The 16,144-nt window shown below is 33.4% G+C and overlaps 1 protein-coding gene across 3 annotated transcripts in view; it reads right to left on the bottom strand.

The window, feature by feature from the left end:
- LOC114204823 (cadherin-10) overlaps positions 1–16,144 on the bottom strand; it is a 116,820-nt gene that overhangs the window by 12,172 nt on the left and 88,504 nt on the right. For all 3 annotated transcript variants that reach the window (XM_028098026.2, XM_028098027.2, XM_088023718.1), the window contains 4 exons: positions 12,997–13,184; positions 10,964–11,217; positions 6,443–6,579; positions 1,345–1,466 (listed from right to left, as the gene is read on the bottom strand). In XM_028098026.2, the coding sequence (XP_027953827.1) occupies positions 1,345–1,466; positions 6,443–6,579; positions 10,964–11,217; positions 12,997–13,184 (701 nt within the window). The remainder of the gene's footprint in view (positions 1–1,344; positions 1,467–6,442; positions 6,580–10,963; positions 11,218–12,996; positions 13,185–16,144) is intronic.

Here is a 16,144-nt window from a genome sequence, read left to right as displayed (position 1 = left end):
TTCCTGCAATATGCCAACTGGTTTTTAAAATCCAAAAAATATAAAGTTACTGAACCAGATTTAGTTTAGTTTTTTTTTTTTTTTTTAAAGAGGCATAAGAAAAAAAAAACACCATCCCTTATTTGGTATATTGTGAATACATTTGGAAATCAGTATTTAAAATGACTCAAATGCTCTGAAAAGATATCTCTTAAAAATCAAATAGAATAACCATAGAGGAAGCTATGCATGCAGCTGTTGTAAAGTGGGTAATTTATCTCTTAGAGAAAAGGCTTCAACTTATACCATGCTGAGCCTGCCAAGCAGAGGACTATTTGGAATGGTATTTTCAGGGCAAACACTGTTTCATTACGAAGTAGGTCGGAAGTAGGTTTGTCATTTAAATATTCCAAATTAAACATTTCCATAACATTTTCAAATAAAAAAAATGAATCCAATGGCAGCAATTTCGCCATTTCAAACAATAGACAGGCTATTGAATTCCTGTTAGAATCTTCAGAAGGAAGAATTTGTGTTATCCCACAACGTAATTTGCATAAAAATGTAACGATGACATTGATGTTTATAAAGAGCATCAAATGATGTGAAAACACAATGCAGTTTTGTGATGGCTACTCTTTCTTTAATAAAACACATTTGATTCCCAATTATTATTTATAACATGCCGCTTCCTTCTGTGAAGATAGCACTCAAACCAATTAGGAGCATTTCTTTCAGCCATATACACTGTAGCTTTTCAAACAACAAAATGAGTCCACTGAGGAAAAGACTTAAAGAGTTATAAACAAAGCTGATGTAGGAAGAATGTTTTAAAGGACAAAAACTAAGTCATGAAGCACTCTTAAGTGTTGCTATAATGATGAAATAAAAGTATAAATTTAAGGAGTGAATCCTGCGGCCCTGCTTTGAAATCATTTGCATACATTGGAATATTGATGCACTCTTTCACTGATCCCATGAATCTGTCGCTGTGTTTCTCCTAACTTCCACCTCCCATCTCTTCTAGCATGTATCAATATTTACCTAGAGAAACAGCAGAGGTTGTTTTTTTTTTCCTGGTTTTGTTTGTGAAAAGTTAAAAAGTGAAAGTTATTTCTTCTTACACCTTAATTTTTGTGGCAACAATAAAATCTTATATTTTCATTAGAATGTCACAAAAGAAATGTGAAACATGCTATAGTGTCATTTAGAATCCTAAAAATATCAGTCTTTTTTTTTTTATATTACTGGGACTTACATGACCGTTTTTATCTCTGTTTACTTATTCTTCTTAAGATTGGGAAAAGAAAACATTTAACAAGCTGTTAAAATCTTCCAAAGCTTTTAAGTCCTATGGGTGCTCACCTGCCCTGGTCTCGCGTTTTCACATACAAAAGTATCATAGAACACAGCAAATTGTGGGGCATTGTCGTTAACATCCAAAATCCTCACAAAAACAGCCACGCGAGTCATCTCTTTGGGATTGTCTAGAAAAGGCAAAGGAAAAATTTGTTTAGGAAGACACATTTGTGCACCAGATTTCATTTATATAAGCATCTTGTGGATATTAAGTGCTCACATAAAAATAAGCATCACGTTCATTCTGCAACATAATGAGCAAATACAATAAAGAAAATTACTACAGAGTCTAATTAAGTAGTCATAAATTCGGTTATTATTGGTCTCCAGAGAACTACTATTATTTTGGAAAATCTTTTTAAAAGCACAATCCAGTGTAATTGAGTTCATATTGTATTTGTGTCCTTGGTCCAAATACGTAAAATAAGAACAAATATTTATTAAATCTTTGTCATGCAGTATTATATTAAGCTTTACTGAGTTTTTGGACGAAGTAATAATTTTAAATAAACTATTAACTTGCCCATGGTCATTAACTCCTAAGTGGTAGTTGTTATGTTACAACTCATCCTCCTGACTACTTTAATAGCGAAAATGTATTCCAATAGCTACTCCGAACTCCCCTTTTGGAAATTTTAATATATAGCTACTAATTTTACAAGTTGGGTGGAAATTTACAGGAAAATATAAGCACTTGAATGTTTCATTAATTTGTACTGGTACCATTTCAACAATCCAGGCTCAATTTTGTATAACAAAATTAGCTCAATAGTAACATATAGTATAATAATGATGATTTTTTTGCTACAAATACTAAAATCAAGAGCATCAAATTTTTCACATAAAAATATGCATTAAAAATTGTGTTGATTTGTAAATGGAATTTTAAAAATATGAATGTCTATTTAGCTTAGCCTTGGGTAACACCCTTGTATTAGTCAAAATTGCATTATCTCACAAATGGGCTTTTCTAGACACTGGTATTGGTATCTGAGTGTTTTGACATCTTAAATTCAATTTATATTTATCAGCCTTTGTGATATCAAAATCTTAGTCTTTGGTAGTTCAACTTCTGTGTGGACTTCAGCAAAGTCAAACTGAAGATCAATAGAAAAGGAGAAAAGAGGTAATTAGCTAAAAACAAAGCAAAATAAAACAAAAACAAATAACAGATTAAGTGAGGGACAATAGCAATCTTATTAAGTGGCCTCTACTAACATGGGTTATGGATCATACTATTTACCTTTGTGAAATGTATCTGACTTTCTAATTTTATCTATATAATTTTCAAATACAAGGATAAAAAATATTATCATGTACAGATAGGAAGGATATTACTATGCAAAATAATTTATTTCTCCTTTCTCTCCATGTAATTATAATGTTACTAAAATAATGAAGTCAGCACTTTTAAAAATAATATGGGAGAACTGATTACTCAGCAAGGACCTTTACAAGGTTGAGTCGTATGAAGGAAGGCAGATAGAATTCTAAATCCATGTGAAGTGTATTTATCTGCCTTTTATTTTTTTTCAAGAGAAACTTTGAAAGGCATCCTCTCTTTAACACTCCTTTCCAGTCTTAGTCTTTTCCACCCATGTGCACTCCATTCTCAGGTTCTGATTTCCCATTTGCTAATGTATTGCTGCCTATTGTTCACTTCTTCCTATGTCAGGTGGTTGTAGAGTCCAGACCCTGGAGTAGAACAGAGCTGCTTGAATTCCCAGATTCACCATTCACTCATTGTGTGCCTTCGGCCAATTTACTCCAACTCTCTAATGCCTCAATTTACCCAATAGAAATCAAAATAGAACTTCTAATCTATGGTGCTATTTGAAAAATTAGGTCAGTTAATGCACAAAAACTATCAAAAGCTATTATCAAAGTATTAGTTCGTTGGTAAGCACTCAATACATGTCAACTATTAAGATCATCTTTATTATCACCGTGATACGTTTTTCATTTTCTTACATTACTTGACAGCTTATTCTATGTTACTCCACACAAAGCTCTCACGCAATAAAAAATACATGTATTAACTAGTTTCCCTACAGTTCATACAGGCCTGAAGCAGACTACGTTTGGGGAGCAGTGGAGAAAGGAGAAAAAAAAGAAAAAAAAATCCTATCCCACTCTTTTCTTACCTCCCCTTGTCCTAAACCATTTGCAAATAGCCAGAATTCACCTACAAAGGGTTCACCTACAAATGAATCCACAGCCTACCTAGAGCTATGCATTGCTATGGGTATGAATGAGAAGGTATGATTCTTCCATATTTTCTAGCAAGAGCTTTTCAGCTAATATAGTTAGTGGACATAGCAGAATATTTTCTTTCAATAGTCTTGACAAATATAACTCTTGTTGGAAGTCAAGAGAGGCAGAACAATATAAGAACAATATCAGATCTAAAATACTGCACTGTCAGTCCATTCCCTGACACAAAATGAAGACTCTCCAGCTTCTTTACAGATAGCTCAAAAAGTCTCTTCAAATGAAAAGCTAAATTCACAAGGATAAATGTGTTTATATAACATCAGGCCTAGAGTCACCTACTCAAACAACAGTGCTTACACTCATCTTTTTACTGGTAGATGTTGCAGCTCATGTACAAGTAAAAACAAAGCATTCCAAGAAGCATCATATGGAATGGCAGTTGGCATGTTTACCACCTGATTCTCAGAGTCATCTAGGCACACTCTACTATAGCAAGAATGTATCAGCAGTAAAGGATCTTATAATGTGAAAGCATTCCGATGTATCCACAGTCTTTTCCATATCCAAGAAAAGGAAAGCTTAAATGGTTTTCTAGAAATCCCAACCTTAGAAAGATGTATCTTTTCTACCTGCTTAGGGCAAGAATTTCCACTCTCAAGGGCTAGGTGTAGATAATGGAGTTCTTTGATCATAAGCTTTATTCTACTGTTCTCAGACTGTATTGCAATGATTACAGTAAAGTTTTCAGATGGGGTGAGAGGAACTCATTAGTTTCTACAACGGATTTCTAAGATCCAATTATGACCTTCATTTTAGATTCTTTATTCTCCAAATGGCATTTAAAAAATATTTTTGAAGAAGAAAAGGAGAAGTTATTTCATGGTATAATGCACTAAATAATTACCTGAGGTAGTACTTGCCGTATGATGTGATATACTGCTGTGGAATGTGGAATTAAACTTGTTAGAGGTAGGGCTTGAAAACGCATTGGTAAGAAGTGCATTTAAACGTCATTCTGCCCTCTTAGGGCTTGGTGTAATGCACACTTACCACAAACCCAGTGCTTAAAATCTAGTAAAAACAATTTCCTATATGCTGTTTCCCTCTCTCCCTTAGCCCTTTAATACCCAGACCAGCATAATGGGCCTCTGACTGCTTGTGGCTTGGCAGGTAGGAATTTCCAGCAGTTTACTCCATAAATTGATATCACTTAAGGGCAAAAAATAGGTTTAGTTCTTAAAAAGAAGAACATAATTGGCTTAGCTTTTTACAGAATTGTAATTACTTCAGCTAGCTTTAGAACTTAAATTTCTCAAAGTATCTGAAATGGAAAAGGCAATTCCTAACTCGTTAGGCTTGAATTAGAATCTTGAATCAAGCAGAGAGCACAAACAACCATGATTCTGGAATGATCAGATTGGACCGTGTCAGGCACATCTAACTGTGGTGATGTGGAGATAGATAATAGAAATAAAAGCTTTCCTTAAAAGAAAAACTCAAAAAAATCTTCAGTTGGCCTTAAAAGGCACAGCCATTTATAACTTACTATGGAAAAACTGGGTCATTTGGATGGTGGAGTTAATCTGTATTTCAGAGCCAGATTTAAGGAGAAAGCTAAGTCTACTATTTTATCCTGAAGCTTTGAATTCATTGTTAATGATCTGTCCAGCCTCATTCCATCCTTCTGAGACTTTTGGCAATTTGGCCCCATTGCTCTGCCTTCCAAATCCTGAAATGGTGGCTTCAGATAACTTGACCTTGATATGTGTTTGCGGATTCAGCTTCGTATTTCAGGTCTGGAATTTATAGGCTTAGTTTTCACCAAGATTCAGTCCCTAATTAATGCTTCTTTTTAAAATAGAGTTGCTTTACTCCAGTAAATCACAGTACAGGAATTGCAGACCATGAACACGTTTGCATGAGTGGACAAAGGGGCTTCATTGGCATGTGCAATTGTACCGGGCCTCACTCTAAGAAGGGCCCCATGCTTATTTTAAGGCTCTACCGTTGCCATGTTAAATGTCTTAATCATTTTTTAACAAGAGGTCTGACGTTTTATTTTATAACGGGCTCCACAAATTACGTCACAAGTCCTGTGAATGGGCAAGAACCTTTGCAATTAGATACAGATATGATTTTGAATACTGGCTTTGCCTGTTATTACTTATATGAAATTTTGTAAATTAGGTGTAGAATTAAGTATTGGATCTAGAAACCGAATGACTAGTTTTAAATCTCAGTTTTACTACTTCTGGCATCATGACTTCGGGCAAGTTACCAAAACCTCTGGAGCCTTAGTTCCTTCTCTGTTAAATAAGGTCAATAAAAATATTACTAGGAGAAAATTAATATAAAATTCTTAGGATAATACCTGGCATAGTGTGCTTAATGTTAGCTATTATTACAATACCTTGGTTTCCTCATCTGTAAAAAGGAAGAAATAATACCTACATACATGTTTGTTGTTAAATGGTACGCACCCACCATTTAGCATAGATTTTAATTTATAGTGCCCATGTAATAAATCTAATGCATTTATTTTTCCCCAAAAGAGGATATCTTTAGTGCCCAATTCTAAATAATTTTTATTAGTCAATATTAAATGTTGATTTGGGATACCTATAACTATCCCTCAGTATATATAGAAACTATTGAAAAGAATCATAGGTGTTGAGAAGCCTTTTTTTTTTTGCTTGAAATCAATGCTTTATTCTTTGTTTTCAAGATTTTATTTAAATTCAAGTTAGTTAATATATATTGTAGTATTAGTTTGAAGACTTTTAAAAGCAGATTAAAATTATAATTCATGCGTATAATGAGAAGAAATTATTTTTAATATGAAATAAAACCTAATATATGTTAAATATTATATACATAAAATTCATCTTACTGATTTCAGCAGCTATAACAGTAAGATTGTGCCATTGAGATAGTTCACGGTCAAGTGGCTTTGATGTATAAAGGGATCCGTTTCCAGAATGTATGTTAAAAATCCTGTCAAGGTCAGTGTGGCGATCCAAGGAAAATCTGAACATAGAAAGCAAAGAAAAATACACGGAAGTATTATTGGTTTGTAGGAGAAAATGGTGTAATGGAAACACACACACACAGTAACATGTAATAATTTCATAAGAGTACATATTACTGATGTAGAATGAAAACTGTTTCATTGATTTACCATGAACACATGCACGCACACATCAGGAACTCCTCCCCCCCACACACACACACCCGCCATCTCTACCTTCCTCCTCTTCCCAAGGCATGAGCTGGTACTTTGTTCAGCATTCAAAATGATGGCCTTCTGAATATTTGTTTTATTAAATCACTATCTATTGCCATATTCAACTGACTGGGAAGTATTTTTTTGTTCCACAAAGTAGTTGGCAGTACAGATGGTTAGATTACCAACTGACCTTACCTAGGAGTTGAAAATTCTGTTAAGGAATCACTGTAAGGATCAAATGCAAAAAAGCATTCCCAGAAGCAAAGTCTTTTTCATAGTGATGAAATTGGAGCCAACATTAGTTTCAACAGATTAGTAGGTTATCAATTTATGATGATGTTTAGTAACTTCATGGTATGATACCCATGTAGCTTCAGTTTTTAACCATATGTATCATTAAAAAAATGTATACATTTTAACTAAAGATGTTTTAAAAACAGAAAATTTGGGGTAGGAGTTTTCACACATTTTTACCAAGTCTCAGAAAACAAATAAAAAATTAAAAAATGAAGTCTTAGCTTATGTATAAGAAACCAACTATGCTGCAAATTGATTAAAGACATTGTGTTGAGTGTCATTCTAAAGCCTAACACCACGTTTATCAATCAGGTTGTTATAGTTGGGATAAATCCCATTATTTGGGAGATTGTCAGGCAAGGTTTAAGATAGTTATATCCCTCATCAGTCCCTGCCACTTCACAATCCTAGTGGCTTACAAGTGCTTTATAGTCCTTGAGTTAGCAAGCATAATCCTCAAGTTATATTTAATGCTCCATATTAAAAAAATAAACAAAGCAAAACAAAGATGACAAGTCCAGGAGTAACATTCAGTAATGGCATATCTTTTCCTAAGCCACAACTGTCACTTATTTTTAGGAAAACTTTATGAAATACTATTTTTAAATTGTGGTTTGTGAGTAATAATACAAAATAATTTTTAAAGTGCCATAAAACTCTTCTCTTTTAATATTCCAAACCTGTACGATATTTCCAAAAATCAATTGAAACTTACAGTCCCTATTCTGGGTTTTGAATAAATTGCATTAGAAGAACAACTTAAGCCATCAATACAGCTAATGTGATTTTACTTTGGAGGACTGCTTATTTTAGGTTTTTATTTTAAATCAGTTCTAACTGGAACAGACCGGTATTTAACAAATCTCCTTAATAAGCTCTAGCCCTCTCTATTAATACAATATGAATTCAGTTTTGCATTCAAACAGCATGTCTTATCATTCACACATAAGTTTGCAAAACACTGAATCTCTGTATCTGGAATAATTCACAAATTCTCAAGTTGACAAAATTATTTTACTACTGAAAGACTCAACATAAATTTACCTCCTCCTTTGAGTGTTTCATGATTACCTAAAGTAGAAGTTTATTTGTCTCCTCCCATCCCAAAGTATCTTTTACTGCTCATCTCTAAATGTAGTATCTAAATGTATCATTTACCACATTGTGTTAGGAATTCAACATCAAAATATGAGTTACATTTCAAACAGAAAATCAAACATGAAAAAAACCAAGCATCATTCTTGAAGTATAGTAAGCACTCAATGAATATTATTTCTCATACTGAATCTTCTTCCCTAACAGACTGAGAACTTCTTGAGAAATATGTTTATATCTGATATGGTGATCCACAAATATTTATTAAATGAAACAAAGCACAACCGAATTCTTTGGTATTTTGGCAAATAAGGTTTCTTATTTCTATAGAAATATGATGTGAAGTTGCAACATGTAAATCAATATAAACATTATTGTCCTTGTTAAATCATTTTATGTGTGTTTTGTCTTATTTCTTATAATTTAGTTTAAAAACTAATGTCAAAATTTAGAGGGTTATGCAAAATTATCTTAAAGATACAGAGAGATCCTGGTTCTTTTTCAAACATGATATAATTATATTTTCCAATTCTCTATTGGCAAATTATGTCTGCTAATTTTCATTTTCCTTTTTAAGATCATTTCCAGAACAAAGTAAATCCCTTTGATTATTGCATTAACATACATAATATGACTTAAACAATTTATAATATGCCCAGTATTATATTATCTATCCCATAAATGCATTGCATTAGTAAAGCTATTTTATCCCTGATTTTATATATATATATATATATAACCTATAGTTCTATCATTATTAACATCCAAAAATATTCAATTGCATTTTATACATCAGTTAGCATAAATTCAATTATATGACAAACTTTATGGCATAGACTTTGTCATTAATAAGCATTAATTCTGTTACCATATAGTAAAGATAAATGGATTCTTTCCTTAGACTTGCATTCTGATTAAATATTTCCTTTTTGTTTCAAAATCCAGATATATTTTGCCATATAATAACCATCAGTCTATAAGAGGATGCAAAATCTATTTCTTTGCGAGGAGAATTTCTTTATATAGCCACTTTATAACACCACTGGATTTAAGTTGAACTCTTTTTTTAAAAATATTATATTTAATTTTAAAAAGGCCACTTTAAAACAAGGAACACAGCACACAGCCTGTTACAGTTACTTAGGAGCTATACCAGGAAAATGCTTGGAAAGTATCTAATGGGTAAAATTAAACATGTATATTGGTTATATAAAAGCTTCAAAGGAAAAAAAATATCTGAGCAATACAGCAATTTCAATGAAGACAAACGGACTTGGGAAAAGGCAATTATGGGGAAGTCGTGCTGGCAGCTGGGAGCTGTACATGATTACCATATATGTAACCTGTGATGCTCTATGTGAATATAAGAAAATATTTAGGCAATTTGAAACATGGATGAACCTAGGGAGTATAAAGCTAAGCGAAGTAAGTCAATCAGAGAAAGATAAATACCATATGATTTCACTCATATGTGGAATTTAAGAGACAAAACAAATGGACAAAAAGAAAGAGAGAGAGACAAACCAAAAACAGACTCTAAACTATAGAGAATAACAGATGGTTACCAGAGGGGAGGTGCGTGGGGAATGAGTGAAACAGGTGATTGAGATTGAGAGTACACTTATCTTGATGAGCACTGAGTAATATATGGAACTGTTGAATACACTATATTGTACATCAGAAACATAAAACACTGTATGTTAACTACACTGGAACTAAAAGAAACATAAAAACAAAATAAAAAAGAAAATATTTAGATAAAATTACATAAATCAAATGCTAATTTTAATATATATGAAATATGACTTCACTTGAAGATGTGGCAGAACCTATAGCACTTTTAACCTTAATGTGAGTTAGAGTCACATGGCATACAAAATTAGAGATTCTCTACATTCTGCTGCTCTATTCTTAGGAATCAGAGAAGAGTGTGCTTGGAAATTGTTAACCATCATTTAAACCCTTACTTGACTGGTCCATGTGGAACAAGGGGGAGACAAAATTAACCTGTTGAGAATAGGGAAATGAATGAAATCCAAAACACATCATGCACTAACAGTTTAAAATGAACAGTCATTTTGATGGTCAATATTATATATAGATATCTGTATTTCTTTAAAATAATAGACCAAATGTCAATAAAAACTTTTGAGTCTTTCTCATTTGTATGTTTATTACATCCCATATATTTTTAGGCTGCCATAAGAAAGCAAAGCAAAAAAAAAAAAAAAATGAAATTACTATGATCTTTCTGGAATGCTTTAATATTTTTTAAAATATTTTTTGATACAACCAAAACAAAAACAACAAACAAAACCTTCCCTTCTTTGATGGTAGGAGTATAGGGGAGTTTCTAAAATGTAATATAACTGCATTGTAATATTGTTGTAATTATATTCTTTTAACTGTTACAACTTTCAACTTAACATATCCTTTAATAACTGAAAGCACAAATAACATGATTTGGTTACACTGTAAATGCACAGCTGACACAGTGTCCTTTATCTGTACCCAGGTCAGAACAACAAATACCTTAAAGAAAGAGACAGATGATACAAGCTAGGTTTTAGGCTAAAAGGCATGATTTAAACTGGACCAAATGATGAAGCTGTGCATGCCTTGCCCCAAAACATTCAGAGACAATTTACTTTAAACACCTGTGCTCTTCAAATTTATGTACAACTCATGTAAAGACTCATATATTTTAATGTATTAAATGCTATAATTAGATTTTCATGATCTCTATATTTATTTTAATTCCCATTCTTTCATCTGAAACATAGGCATACTTACCTGATGGGGCTAGAAGTAGAATCTGGGTCCCTTGCCATCACAGTACCAATGATCGTCCCCACTTCAATATCTTCATGAACTTCAAACAGGTAGGAGGATCTGCTAAAAATAGGAGGTTCATCCACATCTTCTACAGAGATTTTTACAATTGTTGTATCTTTAAATGGTCCCAGGTAATAAAAACGTGGATCCACATGGGTATTTTCTGCTTCAACCTTCAGAGTGTAAAGTCTTCGGCTCTCATAGTCAAGTGGCTGTATAAATAAATAAATCATCAAATTAGAGTGAGGGAAATTGGATTATGTTCTTTTCAAGTCACAGTGTGATTTTTAAAGCCTGGTTGAGTTCTGTCAGGTTGTTCAGTGTAAATAATTAAAAGTAATAAAAAATTGTAATACGACCTTTACATTTCGGATAGGGTTCAATTTTCATTTTATGTATTCAATGCATAATACTTCAGAACATAGGAAAATTAGATTTTGAATCTTGGACAAATTGGAAAGGATATTAAAACCTATCTCATAATGTGTGACTCATTATAAAAAATGAGCTGGGAGACTGTGTGTGTTTACGTGTGCATGTGTGTGGGCTGAGGTATTGGCTGCTGCTTAATGTTTGTAAGCAAAAAATTCAGTTATCTTTTTACATTTATGTTGTGATTATTTCCGTTCAGTTTAATGGCAAGGTACTACATAAACTATAAAATTTTGAAGAGTAATATAAAACTTTCAACAGTTGTAGGAAACATTGAAGATAAGGAAAGCCTTGAGTAAAGAGAACAGACAAAAACTTTGATAGCAACTTGGTAATTAAGTTACATTATGAAACAAAAAAATGGAACTTAAATATTGATGTAGTGTAACTGTCACAAGTACGAAATCAAGCTCCTCCCCTCACTCTTCTAAAAGGTATGCTTTGTTAACAGAAAAAAGACATTGTTGATTCAGATTCCTTCAACCTTCCTTTTTTTTTTTTTTTTATCTAATAAGCAGTAGATTCTACTTGCATTACTATTACTTTCCAGGCATGAAAAACAACAAAGAAGCTGCTTCCTCCTTTGCTGGTCACTGTCCATTTAAAAACATTTGGTAGGGGCGCCTGGGTGGCTCAGTTGGTTAGGCGACTGCCTTCGGCTCAGGTCATGATCCTGGAGTCCTGGGATCGAGTCCCACATCAGGCTCCCTGCTCAGCGGGGAGTCTGCTTCTCCCTCTGACCCTCTCCTCTCTCATGCTCTCTCTCTATCTCATTCTCTCTCTCAAATAAATAAATAAAATCTTTAAAAAAATAAAAATAAAAAAATAAAAACATTTGGTTGCATACCTTGGCCTTGGCAACTGAATCTCTGGAAAGTTTTGTGATTACTCAGTGTTTCAGTGGTTACTTCATGCAATAGAGTTTTTAGCACATTTCAATATGCTCTAACTTTTATGGGACCTTAACTTTTACGGGACCTTAATTTTTTCTTATACTGGTGGTACTGACTCTACAATAAAAAAAAAAAAAAACTAGTTACCTTTAAACTGTAACACTGAGCATATATTAGCAGAAAAGTTTAATTTATGTAGCAGAAAGGAAAATGTGAACAATTAAATTATCTTTCAAAATATGTTGTTTCTTTATATTAGCAGCTCTAATTATTTCTTCATACATCTGGATAGATGGCATGCTACTTTTTATGCCTCCAACTGGGATGATATATTGCCATTATTAGCTATTAACTGCTTTTTCTTAAAAAAAACAATGTTATTATGGAGGGGCTTTTATTCACAAGACTCAGAAATGGAGTCACACATCTATTAATTTGCCTTTTAAATTTTGTAAGAACTCAGGTTTCATGTTTCAATCAACAAAAGCACTTGGTCAAAATGTCCAAGGAGAACTTTGGCTTTGCGTTTCTCATACTTGTGCACAATATAAATCACATTTGGACTGATAGTGACATCTCCTAATGGATAATGCCTGAGGGGATAGCACATAATGAAATCTCTATTTGCTAAATGGGCAGGTGCTTATTTAAACTGATGCTGTAAACCTTTTTCACAGTTATGATGCCTTCCTGTGTGTCCTTCTCAGTTATGATGTCAAACATATCAGTCCCATCACCGTCAATAATTCGGTATTCTACTTCTGCATTTTTCCCAGTGTCAGCGTCAGTTGCTTTTACGCTCCCAATGGCTGTGCCAATTGGGGAAGACTCAAGAACTCGAAGGTGGATGGTGTCTGCAAAATATATAGAAGAGGGGGAGAGAAGAGAGAGAGAGAGAGAGAGAGGTTTCTCAATGGAATATTCAAAGGTAAATTGTGTATGAGAAAACATTATCAATCTTAAGCTCTACATCGATGTTGACTGATTAAAGAGTTGAATACACATGGTATGGATAACACGAAATTAAGGTCTAAGAATGGAAAAAGTGGCATTTGGGAGGCTTGGGTCTGTGCATATTACAAATACTGAGTACCAATCTCTAAGAGTGTTAAGAATTCTGGTTTGAAAATGAGCACATTGTCTTTTATTGCATTTGCACAAATAACTAGAGATCAGCTTTGAGTGCAGAGAGGTACCTGTGTTTGCTTATACAATCACAACAAACCCCAGAATATACAGTGAATATTTATATTTAATCATTTTCCCTTTGTTGTATTTAGTTATTAATTACTCTTATGTTATTTGAGCTAAAGGACAGAACATTACGAAATTCCCTGAAATCAGCTGTACTGGGGAGGAATCCTCTTTCTATTTGTGACAGGAGAAACAAAGTATAGTCTGTAGGAGAAATACAAAGAGGCCCTTTATAGTGAAATCACTGTGAAAACACTCAATTCTGACAAATTCCTCTCTATTCCACAGCAAAACAAGAATTTAGCTAAGCTCCTAATGCACCTAGATGAGCTTTCAGGGGGAACAATCTCTACTGCTAATGAGATTTATGTTCTAGCCCCTGATCATAAACTACGTATTACTGACAGATTAATCGACCTGAAGCACACTTCTGATTCATGCTCATAAACCCTAAGTAATTCTCCTTAATATACACAGTAAAGCCCAGACCTCTTAGCTAGTCATGCTCTTGCCTGAGTATATCTTTCCCAGTGTATTTTCCTTTAGTCACTTCTATGAAAGATTTGCACCAAACTGGACTTTTCAAAGTGTTCTTGTCAAAATTCAATTTCCTAAATCTCTCTCTCTGTTTCTCACACGTCATTTCCCCTCACATAAGATTCTCCCCGCATTATTCTCTTGTAATCACAATGCAATTTACCAAATCTGAGAAAATGGCACAGCTACAGTGTTACAGTAAGCGTTTGGGGACTGTGCTCCTCAAATTTCATATATTGATGCCCGACCCCCATTCAGTACCACAGAATGTGACTGCATTAGGAGACAGGGTCTTTAAAGAGGTAATTGAAGTAATTAAGGTAAAACGGGATCATTAGGGTGGGCTCTAATCCAATATGGCTGGTGTCCTTACAGGAAAAGGAGATCTGGACACAGGCAGAGAGCGGAGACCATGTGAAGACACAGGGAGAAGACAGCCATCTAGAAGCCAAGCAGAGGCCTCAGAAGACACCAACCCTGCTGATCTTGAACCTCAATCTTAGACTTTTAGCTTCCAAAACTGTGAGAAAACAAATTTCTGTTGTTTAAGCCACCCAATTATGGCAGCCCTAACAACCTAACACAGGCACCTCTATCTGCTCAGTTTGGAAAGTCATTGCCTAGGAGACATCAGTAAGACTCGGCTTCCACTACACCCCAGTTAATCACGAGCCTGTTCTTTTTTTTGTTTGTTTTTACATTTTCCTCTCCATCTATTTTTGGTAACACACTATTAAAAGCAACTCTGGACTCATTCCTTGGCTACTGTCCTGTTGGCTCTCTACCTTTGCTGTTTCTTCTAGAAATCCCTCTCCCTGAATATTCAGATGGCTCTCACTTTCTCCAGATGACTGCTCAGTTGTGACCTCCTCAGAAGCTTTCATCAATAACCTTACTGAAAATAACCTTATTGAAAATAACACTCCCAGCCATTCTTCATATTACTTGCAATAGCTACTCATTATATTATTTACTTATTTATTCATATGTACCATGAAGATGTAATGCGAAACAGGGACTTTGTATTTTTCTGCCATTGTTTTCTCATTCTGTTTCTTTGAATGTAGTAGCCACCATATACTGATTTGTGTATTGGATAAATGAGAAATTTTCTAACTTGTCTACCAGCAACTATACTTAACTAAATCCAATCAAATCTCAGATACTCTCATTATACACGGCAGCCATGTATCCTTTTGAAAACAATGCTCTTATGGATAATTATCCAGAGCTTCAAACTTCAAACTTAAAGTCCCATTATACTTAAGATAAAACATACATAAGCTGCTTCTCCATAAATTGGCTTCTCTGTCTTGTCATCCTTTCTCTTAATTAATACTCTCTACAACCCTGTTGTTTTTTGTTTTTTTTTTTGGTTTAGGTTTTTCCAGTATGCTTTTATTAGTTTGATTTTCCACACAACTCTTTGCCTGGCAACCTCTGACTCTTCCTTTTGAAAATATCTGTTTCATTATACTTCTATCACAGAACATCACCAACTCAACCTATTTACTGCAAGAAGATTCTTTAAAAAATTAAATTTTACAGAAGCAGTACCTTGATAAATTGATTTATTATACTGTATCAGAAATAGCTTTTCTAAAATACAAAAATAATATCACTGCTCTACTGAAAGCACTTATTAGTGATATTAGGATAGTTTTTTTTTAAATTTCATTATTTACATTATAACATCTATAAAAGTTGCTTTCTGTTAAAATCTTCAATACCACGATTATCTATTCTCAGATCTAGAGTATATGTGAAATATAGCCCTAATAATGCTTTTTTTAAAATTAATGATTATTTAACTAGACCAAGAATATGGAATATTTAGCAAAATAAATAATAATAATATGAAAGATTTGATTGATATATATATGAGACCTGCACAAACCATCTAGAGAATACAAATTTTTTTTGAAGCGGGCATGAACCATTGAACCCCATGAACCATTTGATCAAGAATTAAATTATTAGACATGTTTGAATAAATTTTAACAAATCAATATCAACTAAATTCTCTGACCATGCTACAATTAAGGCAGAGGTTAGTATGAAAAAGATCACACCAAAATACTCA

Source organism: Eumetopias jubatus, unplaced genomic scaffold, assembly GCF_037043125.1.
Source record: "Eumetopias jubatus isolate StellerSeaLion01/CBP00866 unplaced genomic scaffold, mEumJub1_p1.0 scaffold_5, whole genome shotgun sequence".
NCBI classification, from domain to species: Eukaryota; Metazoa; Chordata; class Mammalia; order Carnivora; family Otariidae; genus Eumetopias; species Eumetopias jubatus.
Note: the sequence above shows the minus strand (reverse complement) of the source record. Positions and strands in the feature narration are given on the sequence as shown.